The sequence below is a fragment of the Bos grunniens genome, chromosome 19, assembly GCF_055505025.1.
Source record: "Bos grunniens cultivar Pamir isolate PY7600 chromosome 19, Bosgru_T2T1.0, whole genome shotgun sequence".
Taxonomy (NCBI): domain Eukaryota; kingdom Metazoa; phylum Chordata; class Mammalia; order Artiodactyla; family Bovidae; genus Bos; species Bos grunniens.
In genome coordinates this window covers 24,000,010-24,017,595 of record NC_141183.1, presented here as the reverse complement: position 1 = coordinate 24,017,595, position 17,586 = coordinate 24,000,010, and the positions used below count along the sequence as shown (strand labels likewise).

General features: G+C 44.6%; 2 protein-coding genes and 2 non-coding genes across 5 annotated transcripts; all 4 read right to left on the bottom strand.

The window, feature by feature from the left end:
* Positions 1–5,558: 5,558 nt before the first annotated feature.
* On the bottom strand, positions 5,559–5,630 carry TRNAC-GCA (transfer RNA cysteine (anticodon GCA)). Its single transcript has one exon. It is a non-coding gene; the product is annotated as a tRNA-Cys (tRNA).
* A 674-nt stretch (positions 5,631–6,304) lies between these two features.
* Positions 6,305–9,725, bottom strand: SPMAP1 (sperm microtubule associated protein 1). 2 transcript variants are annotated; one of them, XM_086357943.1, is made up of 2 exons: positions 9,474–9,725; positions 6,305–7,726 (listed from the first exon to the last, which is right to left on the bottom strand). In XM_086357943.1, exons 1-2 carry the CDS (start codon positions 9,678–9,680, stop codon positions 7,475–7,477), a joined length of 459 nt encoding a protein of 152 aa, XP_086214069.1. In that variant the 5' UTR covers positions 9,681–9,725; the 3' UTR covers positions 6,305–7,474. The 2 variants fall into 2 exon arrangements, 1 of the variants encoding a protein (XP_086214069.1); XR_015147653.1 differs by having other exon boundaries at positions 7,337–7,726; positions 9,201–9,725.
* A 3,257-nt stretch (positions 9,726–12,982) lies between these two features.
* Positions 12,983–17,345, bottom strand: RPL23 (ribosomal protein L23). The gene is made up of 5 exons (XM_086357942.1): positions 17,306–17,345; positions 16,636–16,719; positions 16,217–16,345; positions 13,223–13,336; positions 12,983–13,110 (listed from the first exon to the last, which is right to left on the bottom strand). Exons 1-5 carry the CDS (start codon positions 17,316–17,318, stop codon positions 13,028–13,030), a joined length of 423 nt encoding a protein of 140 aa, XP_086214068.1. The 5' UTR covers positions 17,319–17,345; the 3' UTR covers positions 12,983–13,027.
* LOC147351743 (small nucleolar RNA SNORA21) lies at positions 16,469–16,604 on the bottom strand. Its single transcript, XR_015148489.1, has one exon. It is a non-coding gene; the product is annotated as a small nucleolar RNA SNORA21 (small nucleolar RNA).
* Positions 17,346–17,586: the final 241 nt, after the last annotated feature.

Genomic DNA, 17,586 nt, shown 5'->3' with positions numbered 1-17,586 from the left:
TTTTAAAGAAACAAGACACTAACCAGTATCCATAAAACTAGAACAGGATGTAATAACAAAGGACCAATTGGAACCATGAGAAAACTAAAATCAAAAAGCTAACATTGTCAGATAATATGAGTAAATCTCCTAGAAAGTATGACAAAAAGACAAATGAGTCGGGCGGGGGGCAGGGCAGGGGGTGGTGAGACAAAGGAACAGTAAGAGAGAAAAGATAATTTCCCCAGTGAGCAAATGAAAGAGAACAAAGTATCAAAGAAATAATAAAATTTGGTACTTCCCTGGTGGTCCAGCTGTTAAGACTCCAGGCTCACAATGCAGGAGGCCCAGGTCATGGAACTGGATTCCACATGATGCAACTACCGTATCCTGCAATGAAGATTGAAGATCAGACCTGGCACAGCCAAATAAATAAACAAATAAAAAGAAATATTAAAAAACAAAAAATTTTAAAATAATAATAACATTTAATATTAAGTCTCTAGATTGAAAGGAATCACCAAGTACATCATTGAAAAACTTCAGAACATCAGGAACAAAGATTCTAAGATTTTTATAGACAGAAAGCATTCACATGTAGAAATAAGAACACCATCAAATCTACCAAGAGATGCTAGAAGACAGTTATTTGCAAACTTCTGAAAAAAAAATTCTCAATAATAATTTTATTCTCAAACTATCTCTCAAGTGTTTAGGTAAAATAAATATATTTTCAAACACACCAGGACTTTTTGCCTCCCATATATTCTTTCTTAGGAAGCTCCTGGGGGTTATTTTTGACCATACAAAGAAGGAAACTAAGAAAAGGAAAACAGTACCCAGGAGACAAAGAATCCAGCCTAGAGGAGAAGGATTAGGAATTTGCAAGGCACCCCAAGCTGGATGGCAGGTCTAAACAGCCTGAAACAGAAGGATACAGGCTGTCAGAACTTCCTTGAAAAATTAATTTGGTAGGTTTGGCCAAGCGTGTAATTGCACCCTGAGACTGTTGAAGTTCAAATTGTTCAACAGGCACGAAGAAAAATACACAAGTGAGATAATGAGGTAATTTTCTTCAGAAAAGTTTTCAAGAAAGAAAATGCTATCACAGTATATATAACTGACAAAGAGTCAATAGTATTTACATGATCATGATAAAATGTGAACACGATTTAATACAAAATTTTTAACTAATTTTAACAAATAGGAAATAAAGGGGTATCAGAAAGCAAACCCTTAGCTGCCAGGACTGAAATTTATAACTTATCATGGAGTGGCCATCATGGTCAACAAAAGAGTCCAAAATGCAGTACTTGGATGCAATCTCAAAAACGACAGAATGATCTCTGTTCATTTCCAAGGCAAACCATTCAATATCACAGTAATCCAAGTCTATGCCCCAACCAGTAATGCTGAAGAAGCTGAAGTTGAACGGTTCTATGAAGACCTACAAGACCTTTTAGAACTAACACCCAAAAATAGATGTCCTTTTCATTATAGGGGATTGGAATGCAAAAGTAGGAAGTCAAGAAACACCTGGAGTAACAGGCAAATTTGGCCTTGGAATACGGAATGAAGCAGGGCAAAGACTGATAGAGTTTTGCCAAGAAAATGCACTGGTCATAACAAACACCCTCTTCCAACAACACGAGAGAAGACTCTATACATGGACATCACCAGATGGTCAACACCGAAATCAGATTGATTATATTCTTTGCAGCCAAAGATGGAGAAGCTCCATACAGTCAGCAAAAACAAGACCAGGAGCTGACTGTGGCTCAGACCATGAACTCCTTATTGCCAAATTCAGACTTAAATTGAAGAAAGTAGGGAAATCCACTAGACCATTCAGGTATGACCTAAATCAAATCCCTTATGATTATACAGTGGAAGTGAGAAATAGATTTAAGGGCCTAGATCTGATAGAGTGCCTGATGAACTATGGAATGAGGTTCATGACATTGTATAGGAGACAGGGATCAAGACCATCCCCATGGAAAATAAATGCAAAAAAGCAGAATAGCTGTCTGGGGAGGCCTTACAAATAGCTGTGAAAAGAAGACAAGTGAAAAGCAAAGGAGAAAAGGAAAGATATAAACATCTGAATGCAGAGTTGCAAAGAATAGCAAGAAGAGATAAGAAAGCCTTCCTCAGCGATCAATGCAAAGAAATAGAGGAAAACAACAGAATGGGAAAGACTAGGGATCTCTTCAAGAAAATCAGAGATACCAAAGGAACATTTCATGCAAAGATGGGCTCAATAAAGGACAGAAATGGTATGGACCTAACAGAAGCAGAAGATATTAAGAAGAGATAGCAAGAATATACAGAAGAACTGTACAAAAAAGATCTTCACGACCCAGATAATCACGATGGTGTGATCACTCACCTAGAGCCAGACATCCTGGAATGTGAAGTCAAGTGCGCCTTAGAAAGCATCACTATGAACAAAGCTAGTGGAGGTGATGGAATTCCAGATGAGCTATTCCAAATCCTGAAAGGCTGTGAAAGTGCTGCACTCAATATGCCAGCAAATTTGGAAAACTCAGCAGTGGCCACAGGACTGGAAAAGGTCAGTTTTCATTCCAATCCCAAAGAAAGGCAATGCCAAAGAATGCTCAAACTACCGCACAATTGCATTCATCTCACACGTTAGTAAAGTAATGCTCAAAATTCTCCAAGCCAGGCTTCAGCAATATGTGAACTGTGAACTTCCTGATGTTCAAGCTGATTTTAGAAAAGGCAGAGGAACCAGAGATCAAATTGCCAACATCCGCTGGATCATGGAAAAAGCAAGAGAGTTCCAGAAACACATCTATTTCTGCTTTATTGACTATGCCAAAGCCTTTGACTGTGTGGATCACAATAAGCTGTGGAAAATTCTGAAAGAGATGGGAATACCAGACCACCTGGTCTGCCTCTTGAGAAATTTGTGTGCAGGTCAGGAAGCAACAGTTAGAACTGGACATGGAACAACAGACTGGTTCCAAATAGGAAAAGGAGTTCATCAAGGCTGTATATTGTCACCCTGTTTATTTAACTTATATGCAGAGTACATCATGAGAAACGCTGGACTGGAAGAAACACAAGCTGGAATCAAGATTGCCAGGAGAAATATCAATAACCTCAGATATGCAGATGACACCACCCTTATGGCAGAAAGTGAAGAGGAACTAAAAAGCCTCTTGATGAAGGTGAAAGTGGAGAGTGAAAAAGTTGGCTTAAAGCTCAACATTCAGAAAAGGAAGATCATGGCATCCGGTCCCATCACTTCATGGCAAATAGATGGGGAAACAGTGTCAGACTTTATTTTTCTGGGCTCCAAAATCACTGCAGATGGTGACTGCAGCCATGAAATGAAAAGACACTTACTCCTTGGAAGCAAAGTTATGACCAACCTAGATAGCATATTGAAAAGCAGAGACATTACTTTGCCAACAAAGGTCCGTCTAGTCAAGGCTATGGTTTTTCCTGTGGTCATGTATGGATGTGAGAGTTGGACTGTGAAGAAGGCTGAGCACTGAAGAATTGATGCTTTTGAACTGTGGTGTTGGAGAAGACTTTTGAGAGTCCCTTGGACTGCAAGGAGATCCAACCAGTCCATTCTGAACGAGATCAGCCCAGGGATTTCTTTGGAGGGAATGATGCTGAAGCTGAAACTCCAGTACTTTGGTCACCTCATGCGAAGAGTTGGCTCATTGGAAAAGACTCTGATGCTGGGAGGGATTGGGGGCAAGAGGAGAAGGGGACGACAGAGGATGAGATGGCTGGATGGCATCACTGACTCGATGGACATGAGTCTCAGTGAACTTCGGGAGTTGGTGATGGACAGGGAGGTCTGGCGTGCTGCGATTCACGGGGTCGCAAAGAGTGAGACACGACTGAGCGACTGATCTGATCTGATGCTCTCTTCTTACAGTGGTTTCTTCATAGAGGAAAAAAAAAGTACGGTCATGATACATTCGCTTTTATACCCAAACACCCCTCCAATTCTGGGGTAATACCTCATGTTGTCAGACTTAGTGAGATAAGACCATCATCTCCCCTTCATTGAAAAAGGAAATGGCAACCCACTCCAGTGTTCTTTCCTGTAGAATCCCATGGACAGAGGAGCCTGGTGGGCTACAGTCCATGGGGTTGCAAGGAGTTGGACATGGCTGAGCAATTAACACACACTTCTCCCATTCATGGAGGAAAACGACAAACGTGTCAGACCAGGGCTCAGCCAATCAAATGCTTCCACTTGGCATTGTCAAACTTGAGAAACTGTTGTGGAGATGTCGGTGCAGCTGGAACAATATCCACAGCACAGTGACGAATGTCTAGGGTTGGTGGTACCAGCAGCAGACACTTCTAGGTATAGGACTGAGCTGGATTTCTAAATTGTATCTAGAAAAAGTGGGTAGGTCTTTTTATTTTTTATTTTATTGGAGTATAGTTGATTTACAATGTTGTGTTAATTTCTGCTGTGCAGCAAAGTGAATCAGTTATACATTCTTTTCCCATATAGATTATTACAGAGTATTATTACAGAGAACTGAATAAGTTCCCTATGTGGTGGGTCTTTTTAAAAGCTATCTCTTTCTTCAGCAATAAAATGCTCTTGCTCTAAATGGCTAGGTGCAAATGTGTGAACTTCCATTAGATTGAAAGTGAAACCCTTTACCATAGATTGGGACTCGAACCCAGTCAAAACCCTGCTTGGGACTTGAACCCAGACAAGATTATGGTATCTCGTTTCAGGGCCTAATAAAGCTCAGGTTCTTGATGTCTCATCACAGAAAGAATTTGATGAGAGACAAAGTGATAGGTAAGAAATGGATTTATTCAGATTCAGAGAGAAACACACTCCACAGACAGAGGGAGGGCCATCGCAGAAGGCAGGTGTGGCCATGATATGTGGTGTAGTTGGTTTTTATAGGCTGGGTAATTTTGTATGCTAATGAGTGGGAGGATTATTCCAACTATTTTGGGGAAGGTTCCAGGATTTGGGCCACTGCCCATTCCTTGGTCTTCTAACAGTGTCTTGGAACTGTCATGGCACCTCTGGGTGTGTCATTTCACTTCTGATCGAGGATCAAGGACTAGACTTGTCTGCCATCTTGGTCCCATTTGATTCTAATCAGTTTATGTTGTGTCCGTAGGCTATGTCATTCTCTCAAAAGTTGTGTCCTTCTTCCTGTTAGAAAAGTTCAGGAAAGTTGTTTGTAAAAGTTGTTACAAAGGTCCTGTTACCAAAGTTCCCTGAGGACAGCTGCCCTCTTTCATCCTTTAATTCACCGCAGACTGGTGTGTAGTAAGCCCTCAACTATATATGTTATACCAACATCTTTATCTTTATTCTGTCACACATCATATCGATAAATTGTAATCACAGCTCTCAGATCTAAGAATTTCCTCAGGGGCTTTGTCTTAATTGAAGACCTGTGGAATCCTCCAGGGATTTATCCTCATTGTTTGGAATATGAGAGTAACTAGTTCATCTGGACAAGAATCCCTTGGGAGTTCTTATCTTCCTCGTCTAGTCATCCTGGGGCTGGGAGTGAAGTATTTAATGGAAGTAAAATGGTAAAGCAGGAAGGGGGCACCCGGATTTGAACCGGGGACCTCTTGATCTGCAGTCAAATGCTCTACCCCTGAGCTATACCCCCAGAGCCTATGGGAAGTGTCTTCCTTGTCTACTTATGGTGACTCAATACAAACAGTTTCCACCCACTGTAGAATTCCTGCAAGCTTTGTATTCCAAAGCTCCACTCCCTTTGTATCTGTAATCTGGTTTGGCTTTTTTCTTGGCCACCAATAAAAGGGGTGGGAGCACTTGAAAACTGACACGCTGGAAACTAGCTGAAAAGGAAAGTGATATAGCATTGGTAGAGAAAGCTTCCACAAACACCATATTACTGTGTCATGATCCTCAGCTCCAGATATCACCCTGTTCATCCCCTGCCTCGTGAGGAGTTGAGGGTGGGAAGGAGGAGGAAAACATCAGTTCTTTTGGATGGGATGATCCAGAAAAATCAGAAACTCCTCAGGACAACCAACAATCCCTGTGGCCACGTTGCCTGCTCTGTTCTTGATGGATACAGTAGGTAGCTTCTGACCTGGGCCCTCCTGATGCCTGGGAAAGGGTTTCTGAGGGCTTAAGTAGTGTGCTTCCTCCTTACATAGGGGAGGCCAGAGGCTTCTCCTCTCAAGTCTGGCAATCTATTTACACAGAGTTTAAGGGCACTTTCCCCTCCCACCTCCTCCACAGGGTAGAGAAGCTGAGGGTGGAGAAACTAGCTTTCCCCCTCCCCCAGTCTCAGGGATGAAACAGCACACTGAGGCACTTACACAAAAGTTTTATTATAAAATAACACTGAGAGTTCATATACACATCTGTTTTAGAAATTCAGGTGGAGGAGCATGAAGAGAAGAGCTGCTGTTAAAAGAGAGGGAACCTGGTGATCTCTCCAAAGACAGATGGGCAGTGGCGAAGGGCTGGAGTGTTCCGGCGATAGCCAAACCGACCATTGAACCCCTGGATTGCTTTCAGATTGGTATTATAGTGGTCATGCCCGGTCACTTGCTGGAGAGAATGCCCTTGGGGGACAGAGAGAGAGGCCTGAGCCTATATTCAGCCCTTTCTTGTTTTCCCTACTCCCATTGGGCTGGCATAGGAGGCTCACTCAGTTATAGTCACTGTGCTCCCACGTCCCTGCTGAACCCTGAGTCCTAAAGAGCCAAGGGTGGATGAGGTGGAAGAGACAGATGGAATCCTGGAAACCAATCCTCATACTAGGGATAGCATGCAGAGGGAGCATGGATGATATGTGCTGGGAGAAGAAGGGCCAGAAGCTTCTGGGCTCGGCTGAACTTGCCTTGCACCCTGGAGAACTGAGAAGATTTCACCCTTGTATCTGACCCATCTGTAGAAAACAGATGAGCTCAATTTGGCCAATGGTGCGAGGGATCATGTGACTAGGTGGGGTAGGAGGAGGGCTTACCCTGCCAGAAAAACAGCTCTCAACGCTCACTTTTCCTACTGCTGCTAAATTGGGCCTGGAGAGTGAGGAGGACACAGTCTGCTCTGGGAGCAATGAGAACACAGGCTTCCCTTGGAAATAGTGTAATTTGAATCTCAGCTCAGCCCTTCTTGGTGTTGGTGGTGGTGTAATTGCTAAGTCATGTCTGACTCTTGCGACCCCATAGACTATAGCCTGCCAGGCTCCTCTGTCCATGGGATTTCCCAGGCGAAAATACTGGAGTGGTTTGCCATTTCCTCCTCCAGGGGATCTTCCCAAAGCAGGGATTGAACCCATGTCTCCTGTATCGGCAGGCAGATTCTTTACCACTGAGCCACCATGGAACTCCAACCTTTCTTAACAAATCATTTTAATTCTCTAAAACTCAATTTCCCTGGCTGTAACTTGAGGATATTCTGAGGATAAAAAACACCTGATATACAGTGGGTGCTCAATAACTAACTATCAGGGAGCACTGTAACACAATCTGCTCATGCATGAGAAGAAAACTGGAGGATGCAGTCAGTCGCTGGGTCTCTTTCCCTTCCAGGTCTCTTTAGGACCCAGTTTCTCTCACTGTGGAAGGCACACCACTCTTCCCAGGTGAGATCATGATGAGATTCGAAAGGGAGGTGGCACTTGCCTGCCCCTGCCCAGTTTCTCCTGTTGAGGTATCTCTGTCCTTGCCCGAAGATGTGGAAATAATCCACTATCCAACCATCCCTTCCTGTACCGCCATGATCCTGAGAGTGAGAGAGAAAATGCAGAAGACTGTCAGCCATGATGCCGATAAAAGCACAGTCCAACCCCTGCCTCCTGTCTTGTTGGGGGAGGGAGAGGTCACAGCCCAGGGGTAAAAGGGCCAGACAGATTAAATATACTTAGTGACCTATTGCCTTTCAGTGAGATGCGTTGTAGTTTGGTAGTTATAGGCTCAGTGCCAGAGAAAGTGAAAGTGTTAGTCGCTCAGTCCTATCCAACTCTTTGGGAACCCATAGCCTGTAGCCTGGAGAAGGAAATGGCAACCCACTCCAGTACTCTTGCCTGGAAAATCCCATGGACGGAGGAGCCTGGTAGGCTGCAGTCCATGGAGTTGCGAAGAGTTGGACACAACTGAGAGACTTCCCTTTCACTTTTCACTTTCATGCATTGGAGAAGGAAATGGCAACCCACTCCAGTGTTATTGCCTGGAGAATCCCAGGGACGGGGGAGCCTGGTAGGCTGCCGTCTATGGGGTCACACAGAGTCAGACACGACTGAAGTGATGCAGGCAGCGGCAGCAGCCTGTAGGCTGCCAGACTCCTCTATCCATGAAATTCTCCAGGCAAGAGTACTGGAGGTGGGTAGCCATTCCCTTCTCCAGGGGTCTTCCCAACCCAGGGATTGAACCCAGGTCTCCCACATCACAGGCAGATTCTTTACTGTCTGAAACATCAGGGAAAACTGGTTCTAATTCCAGTTCTGCCCCTAACAAGACCTTAGGTCAAAGACACAGCTTTTTTGGAGCTCAGTTTCCTCAACAGTACTTTGAGGTTGAAGTGAGACATAAACTGATCTCAAATAAAGGGTCTGGCAAATTTCAGTAAACACGATCTTCATTTAAATGAAAATACCACCTACCACAAACGGTGGTTGTGACGACTAAAGAAAACTTACAAAATGGAACATAGAAAGTTTCAAAAGTGTGTACATCATATTATTTTTCAACTTTTAAGTTCTGGAGTTTTCCCCCATTTTCTGTTTCCTTGTGTTATAAATATTACATGAGTAGCCAGCGAACACACCCAAATATGGAACACACCGATGTGAGTCCGTGTGCCTGTACCGAACGAACGCACATGAGCACACAACCACCCGGGACCACTGAAACTCCAAGACGTGTTCACAGAATAACCCGCATTCAGTCCTCCTCTCCCCGTATCACTGATATGTATTAATAGTCACAAATACTGGAAGCAAAAGGGTTGAAAAAAATTGGAGCCGTCAGCCTGTAATAGCCTCAGAATCTTTGATCCCTGTAAGGGGGATGTGCAACTGAGTAGAAGCGAGGGCTGGGTAAGTTGGGAGGTTTCCTTTCAGTCTGTTCAAAGAAGGTCGCATTACGTCACCGGACCGAGGGCACCTCGCCTAGTGGGCCTCGGGGGGTCGGGCTTTGAGAATCTGCGGCGTGAGATCACCCCAAAGGGTGAATCCGTGACGCCAAAAAGGACAACGAACCCGATTTCTTTGGCAGAGGCTCGCAGAGATCTGAAATGAGATCATTCTCAAATTCAGGCATGGAAGGTGAGCTCAGTAAGTTCGTGCTCAACACCTGTCTCCTGCCTCCAGCAATTCTGGAGTTTCATCCAGAAAGCTGAGAGGGTGCAAATCCGGCAGCCTCCGTGGTGGTGAGGGCGCTGGCATGAGACGCCCGGATCTGGGAAGTCAGCCCGCCACCTGGGCCAAGCTCTGCGGACGCAGATAGCCGGGTCCTACGCCGGGCTCGGGTACCTGATCAGTCTTCCGCAGGATGGGCGGAACCACGCGGCTCCGGAAGTACCGGCGGGAGTGGCAGTCCTGCTGCGCGTTGTAGGGCGGAATCGCCGACCAGAGCTTGGGCCTCAGGTGCTCGTAGGAGCGGGCCATGGTGCTCACCGCCACCCCATCCAGAATGAACCCCTTCTCCCGCCGCAGAGGACACGCGCAAAGGTGCGCCATTCAGACCAACGCAGCCTCCGAGGGCTTTTCTGGCAGAAGCGGAGTGTCCTAGGTGGAGGCTCCCCGGCGCATTGTGACGTGGAATTAAACATCACGTAGGCGTCACAGTAGGGGACACAAACCCGATTGTCCCCATCCTACGGGTTAGCCTCACAGGGATGTGGGGGTAGTTGCTTGCATGGTCCCGAGGTGAGGGATGTCTAGGAGGGAACTATGCAAGAGGATTCAGAGATTGAAGAGAAGGGGGATGACTGAATGTGGCTGTGAGCGCAGTCGGTCCCAACTCCCCGTGCTCCTTTTAAGAGCCAGGTTCTCTGCTCCCACGTTGTTATATACATTTACCAAACCCAGTTCCTTTGAAAAGCCTGAACCCTGAATGGATCAGTTCAGACAGCATCTACTTCCAACTCGAATTTTACAGAACAGTAGGTTGACACCACCCTTATGGTAGAAAGTAAAGAGGAACTAAAAAGCCTCTTGATGAAAGTGAAAGAGGAGAGTGAAAAAGTTGGCTTAAAGCTCAACATTCAGAAAACGAAGATCATGGCATCCGGTCCCATCACTTCATGGCAAATAGATGGGGAAACAGTGGAAACAGTGTCAGACTTTATTTTTCTGGGCTCCAAAATCACTGCAGATGGTGACTGCAACCATGAAATTAAAAGACGCTTACTCCTTGGAAGGAAAGTTATGACCAACCTAGATAGCATATTCAAAAGCAGAGACATTACTTTGCCAACAAAGGTCTGTCTAGTCAAGGCTATGGTTTTTCCAGTGGTCATGTATGGATGTGAGAGTCAGACTATAAAGAAAGCTGAGCGCCAAAGAATTGATGCTTTTGAACTGTGGTGTTGGAGAAGACTCTTGAGAGTCCCTTGGACTGCAAGGAGATCCAACCAGTCCATCCTAAAGGAGATCAGTCCTGGGTGTTCATTGGAAGGACTGATGTTGAAGCTGAAACTCCAATACTTTGGCCACCTCATGGGAAGAGTTGACTCATTGGAAAAGACCCTGATGCTGGGAGGGATTGGGGGCGGGAGGAGAAGGGGATGACAGAGGATGAGATGGCTGGATCATCGATGGACATGAGTTTGGGTAAACTCTGGGAGTTGGTGATGGACAGGGAGGCCTGGCATGCTGTGACTCATGGGGTCACAGAGTCAGACATGACTGAGCAACTGAACTGAAGTTGAAGTTCGGCAATGTTGGGATATTTCCTAATTCATTTAGTGGCAGATCCAGAACCAGAACTTACCTCCTGACTTCCAGTATATCCACTTAAATCACTTCTCCCCTCCCTACCCAATTCATCAGCTAATATATCTCCTCCTGATAAATTAAAAAACCCATCAAAACAGTAAGTTGACACATATTACCATACTTTTCCCCTCTGGTTAATTTTGTGTATATAATAGGATATAGCAAAACATGAACAATCATTTTCTCCAATTATTGTTAAAGTGATTTTTCTTTCTAGTTTACTTCCCCAATTTCCCTTTATATAGATGCTTTACAAAGGGCCTTTAGAAATTCCTCTGCTCCTATGAACTGAGGTGCTATTCACAAATGAGGCAACAAATTCAGGAATTCTTTTATGTTACCAGTTTATTGTGGTGATTGTTTCATTGCTAAGTCAGGTCTGACTGCTGTAACCCCCGCGGACTGTATCTTGCCAAGCTCCTCTGTCCATGGGATTCTCCAGGCAAGAATACTGGAGTGGGTTGCCATTTCTTTCTCCAGGAGATCTTCCCAACCCAGGGTAGAATCTGGGTCTCCTGCATTGCAGGCAGATTTTTACCCAGTGAGCTACAAGGGAAGCCTGTTTATTGTACAAAAGCACATGTATTAATTAGAAAAAGTTTGCATTATACCTGTTTAGCTGAGTTGGTAAAGAATCAGCCTGCAGTGAAGGGAACCAGGATTCGATCCCTGGGTCAGGAAGATCCCTTGGAGAAGGAAATGGCAACCAGCTCCAGTATTCTTGCCTGGAGAATCCCATGGACAGAGCCTGGCAGGATACAGTCCATGGGGTCCTAAGATTCGGACATCACTTCCCAACTAAACCACCACATACTTGTACATAATCAATGGTCCTGATGTATCAACTTAGCATGTTTAATCTTTTTATACTAGGATAGGCAAGTCTTACATTAAGTCAAATGTGAAATCATAGAAGTCTATAGCTTTTGACACTGTCATGTCTTGGCTCTCTGCAACCCCATGGACTGTGGCCCGTCAGGCTCCTGTGTCCATGGAATTTTCCAAACAATATTGGAGTGGGTTGCCATTTCCTCCTCCAAGGGAATCTTCCCCACCCTGATCTCCTGTATTGGCAGGCAGTTTCTTGGGAGTACCTGGGGGCTTCATGTCACATTAAACACTTGAAATTCACCAGTCTGGAGGATGGGGTAGGGGAGACAGATCTACTGTACAAACTCTGCTAGATACATGAACACAAACTAGTGTAAAAATCCTCTTCCAACATCTTTAGGCCAGACTACTGATCCAAACCAGCCGAGTGCTCATTTCTCAAGCCCTGCTGCTGCTGCTAAGTTGCTTCAGTCGTGTCCGACTCTGTGTGACCCCATAGACAGCAGCCCACCAGGCTCCCCCGTCCCTGGGATTCTCCAGGCAAGAACACTGCAGTGGGTTGCCATTTCCTTCTCCAATGCATGAAGGTGAAGTCTCTCAGCCATGTCTGACTCTTCGTAACCTCATGGACTGCAGCCTACCAAGGTCCTCCGTCCATGGGATTTTCCAGGCAAGAGTACTGGAGTGGGTTACCACTGCCTTCTCCATGAATGTTACCTAAATCAACTCTCATGGCTTGGGGGAGGAAAAAGGGTATTAGCCTGCTGTGTTAACATTCTATCATCTTTTATTCTCAAGCTAGGGTTTGGAAGATGTATGCTGTCGAAATAGTTTTGATAGCAAAAAAAAAAAAAGACTTGTAGATATTAACAACTTAGTCATCTTTCATGAGAACAATTACCACGTGTTAGGTTTTATAAATATAAATGCATTCATGTACCAATTTACCCAAAGAAAACCTGTAACTGCAAAGTGCACATTATATACGTGTGTACCCCAAAGGGTGTCCCTATTCACATCATTCCTTGAAGTCCATGAGTGTCCAGGATCTGACCATACATTCTACCTTATCTCAAATAGCTTTCTAATTGCAGGGCAGTTACCTGGGCTAACAAACAGTATATATCATCTATAATTTAAGAACTAAAAAATTCAGGTAAGGATTAGGTGGTATCAAGAGTAACATGTAGAAACAAACAGGAGGGCAAGCATTGGGAGCAAATAATTTTTATTTTTTTTACAAATACACCAAAGAATCATGCAATGCTGCCAGCGTTGGATGCAATCCTGGGCCACAAGTCTGCACATTCCTTTGCAACTGGTCCTGTGATGGCGGAACCTGCATAAAAGAATGAAGCGACACATAAGCTCAAAGGGTCCTTTCCTTGCACACTTCTTGAGTTGAATCATCAAATCTCAAAAGCTGAACAAAGACATGGATTCTTTCTTACCTTTCATCTCGCCTTTATTGTTTACTATGACCCCTGCATTATCTTCAAAGTAAAGAAACACACCATCTTTTCTCCGGTATGACTTTCGTTGTCGAATTACCACCGCTGGATGTACTGAGAGGGGAAAAAAAAACAGTTGTCATTAAACCTGTCAAGGACCAATGTCACCATGAGAAAAGCGGTTTACACCTTGTCTAGCTTCCCAACATTCCCCATTTGGACAGAATGCGTCCTCATTAGCTTTTTCATTTCCTAAAATCAAGTGCAAAAGAGAATAAATATCCATCACCCCTTAAGGAAAGACCTTACTTCTAAGTTCAAACTATAAGCATTTCCTTACAAGCATGAATCTGTACTCTGGGAGTACAGATCAGCAACATACCAACAGGAAACTTGTTAAGCACATTCTATACATTTCCCTACTTCACCCAAGAGGTAGGTACTGTTAAGATCCCAATGTCATAGTATTGAGAAACGGACCTTCCTCATACTAGAGAGGCCAAGCTAGTAACTCATTACACAATATTCCATCCTCATTTCTATCAGGACCTCCAAGTACAAACTTTGATATAAAATTAGCACTTTATGCCATTTTAACTGCAAGGTACATGTTTTAATAGGCAACCTTGGAATTAACCTAAATATCTCAGGGCACATGCACAGAACACAATCACTTTAAATGATTATACATTTCTATAATTTTTTATATCCAAGACAATCATCTGTGAAGCAAGAATGAGTTATGGGAAGGAAATGGTCTTACTTACAATGGAAGATAGAACATACAACAAAATACAAAAAAATGATCATCTCTTGGAGGCCTAAGAGTTGCTTAACAGAAATTCAACTTGTATTTCTTATTTAATTAACTCTAGGTTTAACTTTTTGAGAAACTGCTTTCCAGGGTCATAAGTAACTTTTTAAAACCTACCTGCTCTAAAGTGAATATTTCCCAGATATTTAAAGCATTGACTGCACTTACTAGAGTCAGACAGACCTGAATTCAAATCTTGACTGACAGTAGTTTGGAGACCTTGAACAGGTCATGCAATCTTATGATATTTAAGCTTTCCTCTTGCAAACTAGGGATAATAGTTAAAATTTCTATATTTAAGATGTGGTGGTTTAGTCGCTAAGTTGTGTCCTACTTGTGCGACCCTGACTGTAGCCGAACAGATTCCTCTGTCCATAGGACTTTCCAGGCAAGAATACTGGCGTGGGTTGCCATTTCCTTCACCAGGGAATCTTCCTGACCCAGGGATCAAACCGGGGTGTCCTGCCCTGCAGGCAGATTCTTTACCGACTGAGCTACCAGGGAAGCCCCATATTTTAAGATGAGACTGGAAATAGGGGATTTTTTAGGCTATCCTTGAAGCAAGTACTATGTTCAGACAGTCTTTTGAGTTTTTAACAATGGGATACACACTGAGTGACAGGTAATGCTGACTGAGACTCTCCATTGGACGCTTATGTATTTAGCAATTCTCACAAATGAATCTAATAAATAAGGTCATATGAATTCAGGATTCTGGATTTCCAGTCCTGTCCTTTCCCACATTTCTGCGTGTTATAATGTGTAGTCTAAAACCCATCTGTAACTTTTAGTTGACCCTCTGTATCTGCTGATTCAACCTCAGGTTGTGTGACAGTAATATATATTTAGTGGGAAAAAAATCTGTGTTTAAGTGCACCCGTGCAGTTCAAACCCATGCTGTTCAAGGGCTAACAGTATCATTTAGAAGAAACAAGGCCCGAAGAATAAAGTAATAGAGTTGGAAAGTCAGACCTAGCTTTAAAACAAGAAGTGTTCTGGTCTGTCCCACAACTGATTGAGACAGACAGCATGCCCTGCTGCCATCTCACCCACAGTGATGGACAACTGCTCTGCCCTTCCCTGACAGGTTCCCAGGCCACAGACCAGACCCAGCACGTGTTCTAGGAGGACAGCCTGTCCAGTTGCATGCTAACCCTGATCAACACACTGCTTTATCAGTGCTTAACTGCAATGGTTATTCCTTGCCTATCAAGTCCCCAAGTGCATACTGAAGGTCAACAGAGCTAGAAAGTCAGTGCATTGAATATCAGAAGCTGTAAAGGCAGACAATTCAGCACTGTCTCAGCCCCAACCCCTAATCCATACATGTAGTGGGAAAACTTTTTGGGGTGGTCCACAATTAGGCAATGAGCAGCCTCAGGTTTCAGTTTCTATCAGAAGAGATTTAGAAGTAACCATACTGAACTTTTTGTTCAGTCGCAACCCTGAGTTAATCTCATCTATGTATCATTAGAAAGTGAAAAGTTAAGTTGCTCAGTCGTGTCCAACTCTTTGCGACCCCATGGACAGCAGCCTACAAGGCTCCACCGTCCACAGAATTTTCCAGGCAAGAATACTGGAGTGGGCTGCCATTTCCTTTGCCATATGTATCATCACTCCCTTTCAAATTAGTTCCTGAAAAGAAACTTGCCTGGGGTGATTCAGGTCTTAAGGCTTAACTCTCATCTGGTACCACCTAGTCTGTAGCCAAGGAATCAGCAACTAACTAAAGACAATTATCTGCTCTCACAGAAGAGACAACCCTAAATGTCACATACAAAAATTACCACCTGGATTCAAGGTTATTTGGGAAAGGGGAGAGAATGGGGTAAGGAGAGGTGTCAAGAAGGAAATGAGCAGAAGACGACTAGAATTAGAATATTCCAGATAGGGGACACAGCAAGAATCGGAGGCACAAAGGAAGGAATGTAAGTTGAAACAAAAAAACAAGAACTAAAAGGAGACAGCTTGGGAAGGAATCATGTGTGGATGGACTGTAAATCCCAGTAGGACATGGCTCTTTGGTGTAGGTATGTGAGACAAGTCTGTTAACTACTGTTAACTAGATCAAGCTTTAAGAGGCCCTGAGAATGGCAAAATTACTGTTCCATTTTTCCAATAATGAGAGAAATCTTTCAACTGTCCATAGACCAAAAGGAGAATTCCATCTCTCTACTCACCCTTCTTTCTGAGCTCTGGTTTGCCTTTCTTGACTGTGGCCATCACCATGTCACCCACACCAGCAGCAGGAAGTCTATTCAATCGTCCCTTGATCCCCTTCACAGAGATGATATATAGATTTTTGGCTCCTATAAAAGAATGTAAACAAACATGGAGACTACTTTTGAAGGCCAATCAGGCAGTGCTGCTATTTTCCAACACCACCTCCTCCACTTACACTCCCGAGCAGATAGTCCCCACTAGGTGGAACACCTTGTCACACCACCGATTGAAGCAAAACAACACAACAAGCTGCCGCTTCACCCAAAAGCGGTGTTTTCACTCTGCCCTTTCTTGACGGCTCAGCGGGTCATCAGCAAAAGGCCCACTGAGTGCTTTTAAAAGGGTGAGTATGGCAGGGGGCAGCCGAAGGTCTCACCTGTGTTGTCAGCACAGTTAATCACGGCTCCAACCGGAAGACCCAAGGAAATCCGGAATTTCGCACCAGAGGACCCACCACGTCCTGTAAGTAGGAAGGGAAACAGGAGGTCACTGCCCAGTCACGGTTCGAAGTCCCTTTCACATGCTTAAAGTAGAAGTTCACTCGCGTATGCTTTGGGAAACGGCACACTGTAGATTCGTTCTCTTTAGGAATCCACACACTCCCTGCCCCATGTGCCACACAGTTCTCAAGGCCAATAGCCAAGTCCTCACTACGACGACATTAGACTGAGATTAACTGGCCCGGAAGACTCAATTCTCGATCCAACTTTTGCACCACTCAATTCTTCCTGCAGGGTGGGAGACTGCACAAGGCGCCCACACTGGGGCTTAAGTCAGTCCAACTCCAATCCCGTTACTGCAGCGGTGACGCGGAGTGAACCCGCAGAGTTCGACCTAGAGTCACGACTGGATCCTGCCAACTCAACCCTCCAGCCGGCCCCCGTCACTTTCAGGGGCTCTCCCGGTGCTCTCCCGATGAACCCTCCAAGCCCTCTCGGGCCTCGCGCATAGCAAATCGCCCCAGCTGCCCACGGCCGCCGCTGCCGGCAAGGCCAGCTGCCACAGCGCAACAGATGGCGAAGGATCTTCCAAAGTCAAAAGCTCACCTCGCTTCGACATCTTGAAGGCCGGAAAGGGACAAAAAGGAAGTAGATACAAAGGACACTGGGATATGAACTCCGACGCCCCGCCCAATCTTGGCACGTGACCCGGAGTTTGCTCAATCCGCCTCTTTCCCCAGGGCGCTGTCTTATTACGTAATAAATGCGGGACGTCACCTAGAGCTCGCGATACAAAGTGAGCGGTGTTGGGGGTTGAAGGCTGCGGAATGAATGATACCCCAGAGTACTTTCAATAGGAGCTTGGGAGTAGTTGTTTGGGACACAGA

Coding starts and splice junctions, on each gene's coding strand:
- SPMAP1 (XM_086357943.1), bottom strand. CDS start 9,680: ATGGCGCACCTTTGCGCGTGTCCTCTGCGGCGGGAGAAGGGGTTCATT. Junction 7,727..9,473: donor TCCTGCGGAAGACTGATCAG/GTACCCGAGCCC, acceptor TCTCACTCTCAG/GATCATGGCGGTACAGGAAG.
- RPL23 (XM_086357942.1), bottom strand. Junction 16,346..16,635: donor TAACTGTGCTGACAACACAG/GTGAGACCTTCG, acceptor ATTCTTTTATAG/GAGCCAAAAATCTATATATC. Junction 13,111..13,222: donor CAATAAAGGCGAGATGAAAG/GTAAGAAAGAAT, acceptor TCTTTTATGCAG/GTTCCGCCATCACAGGACCA.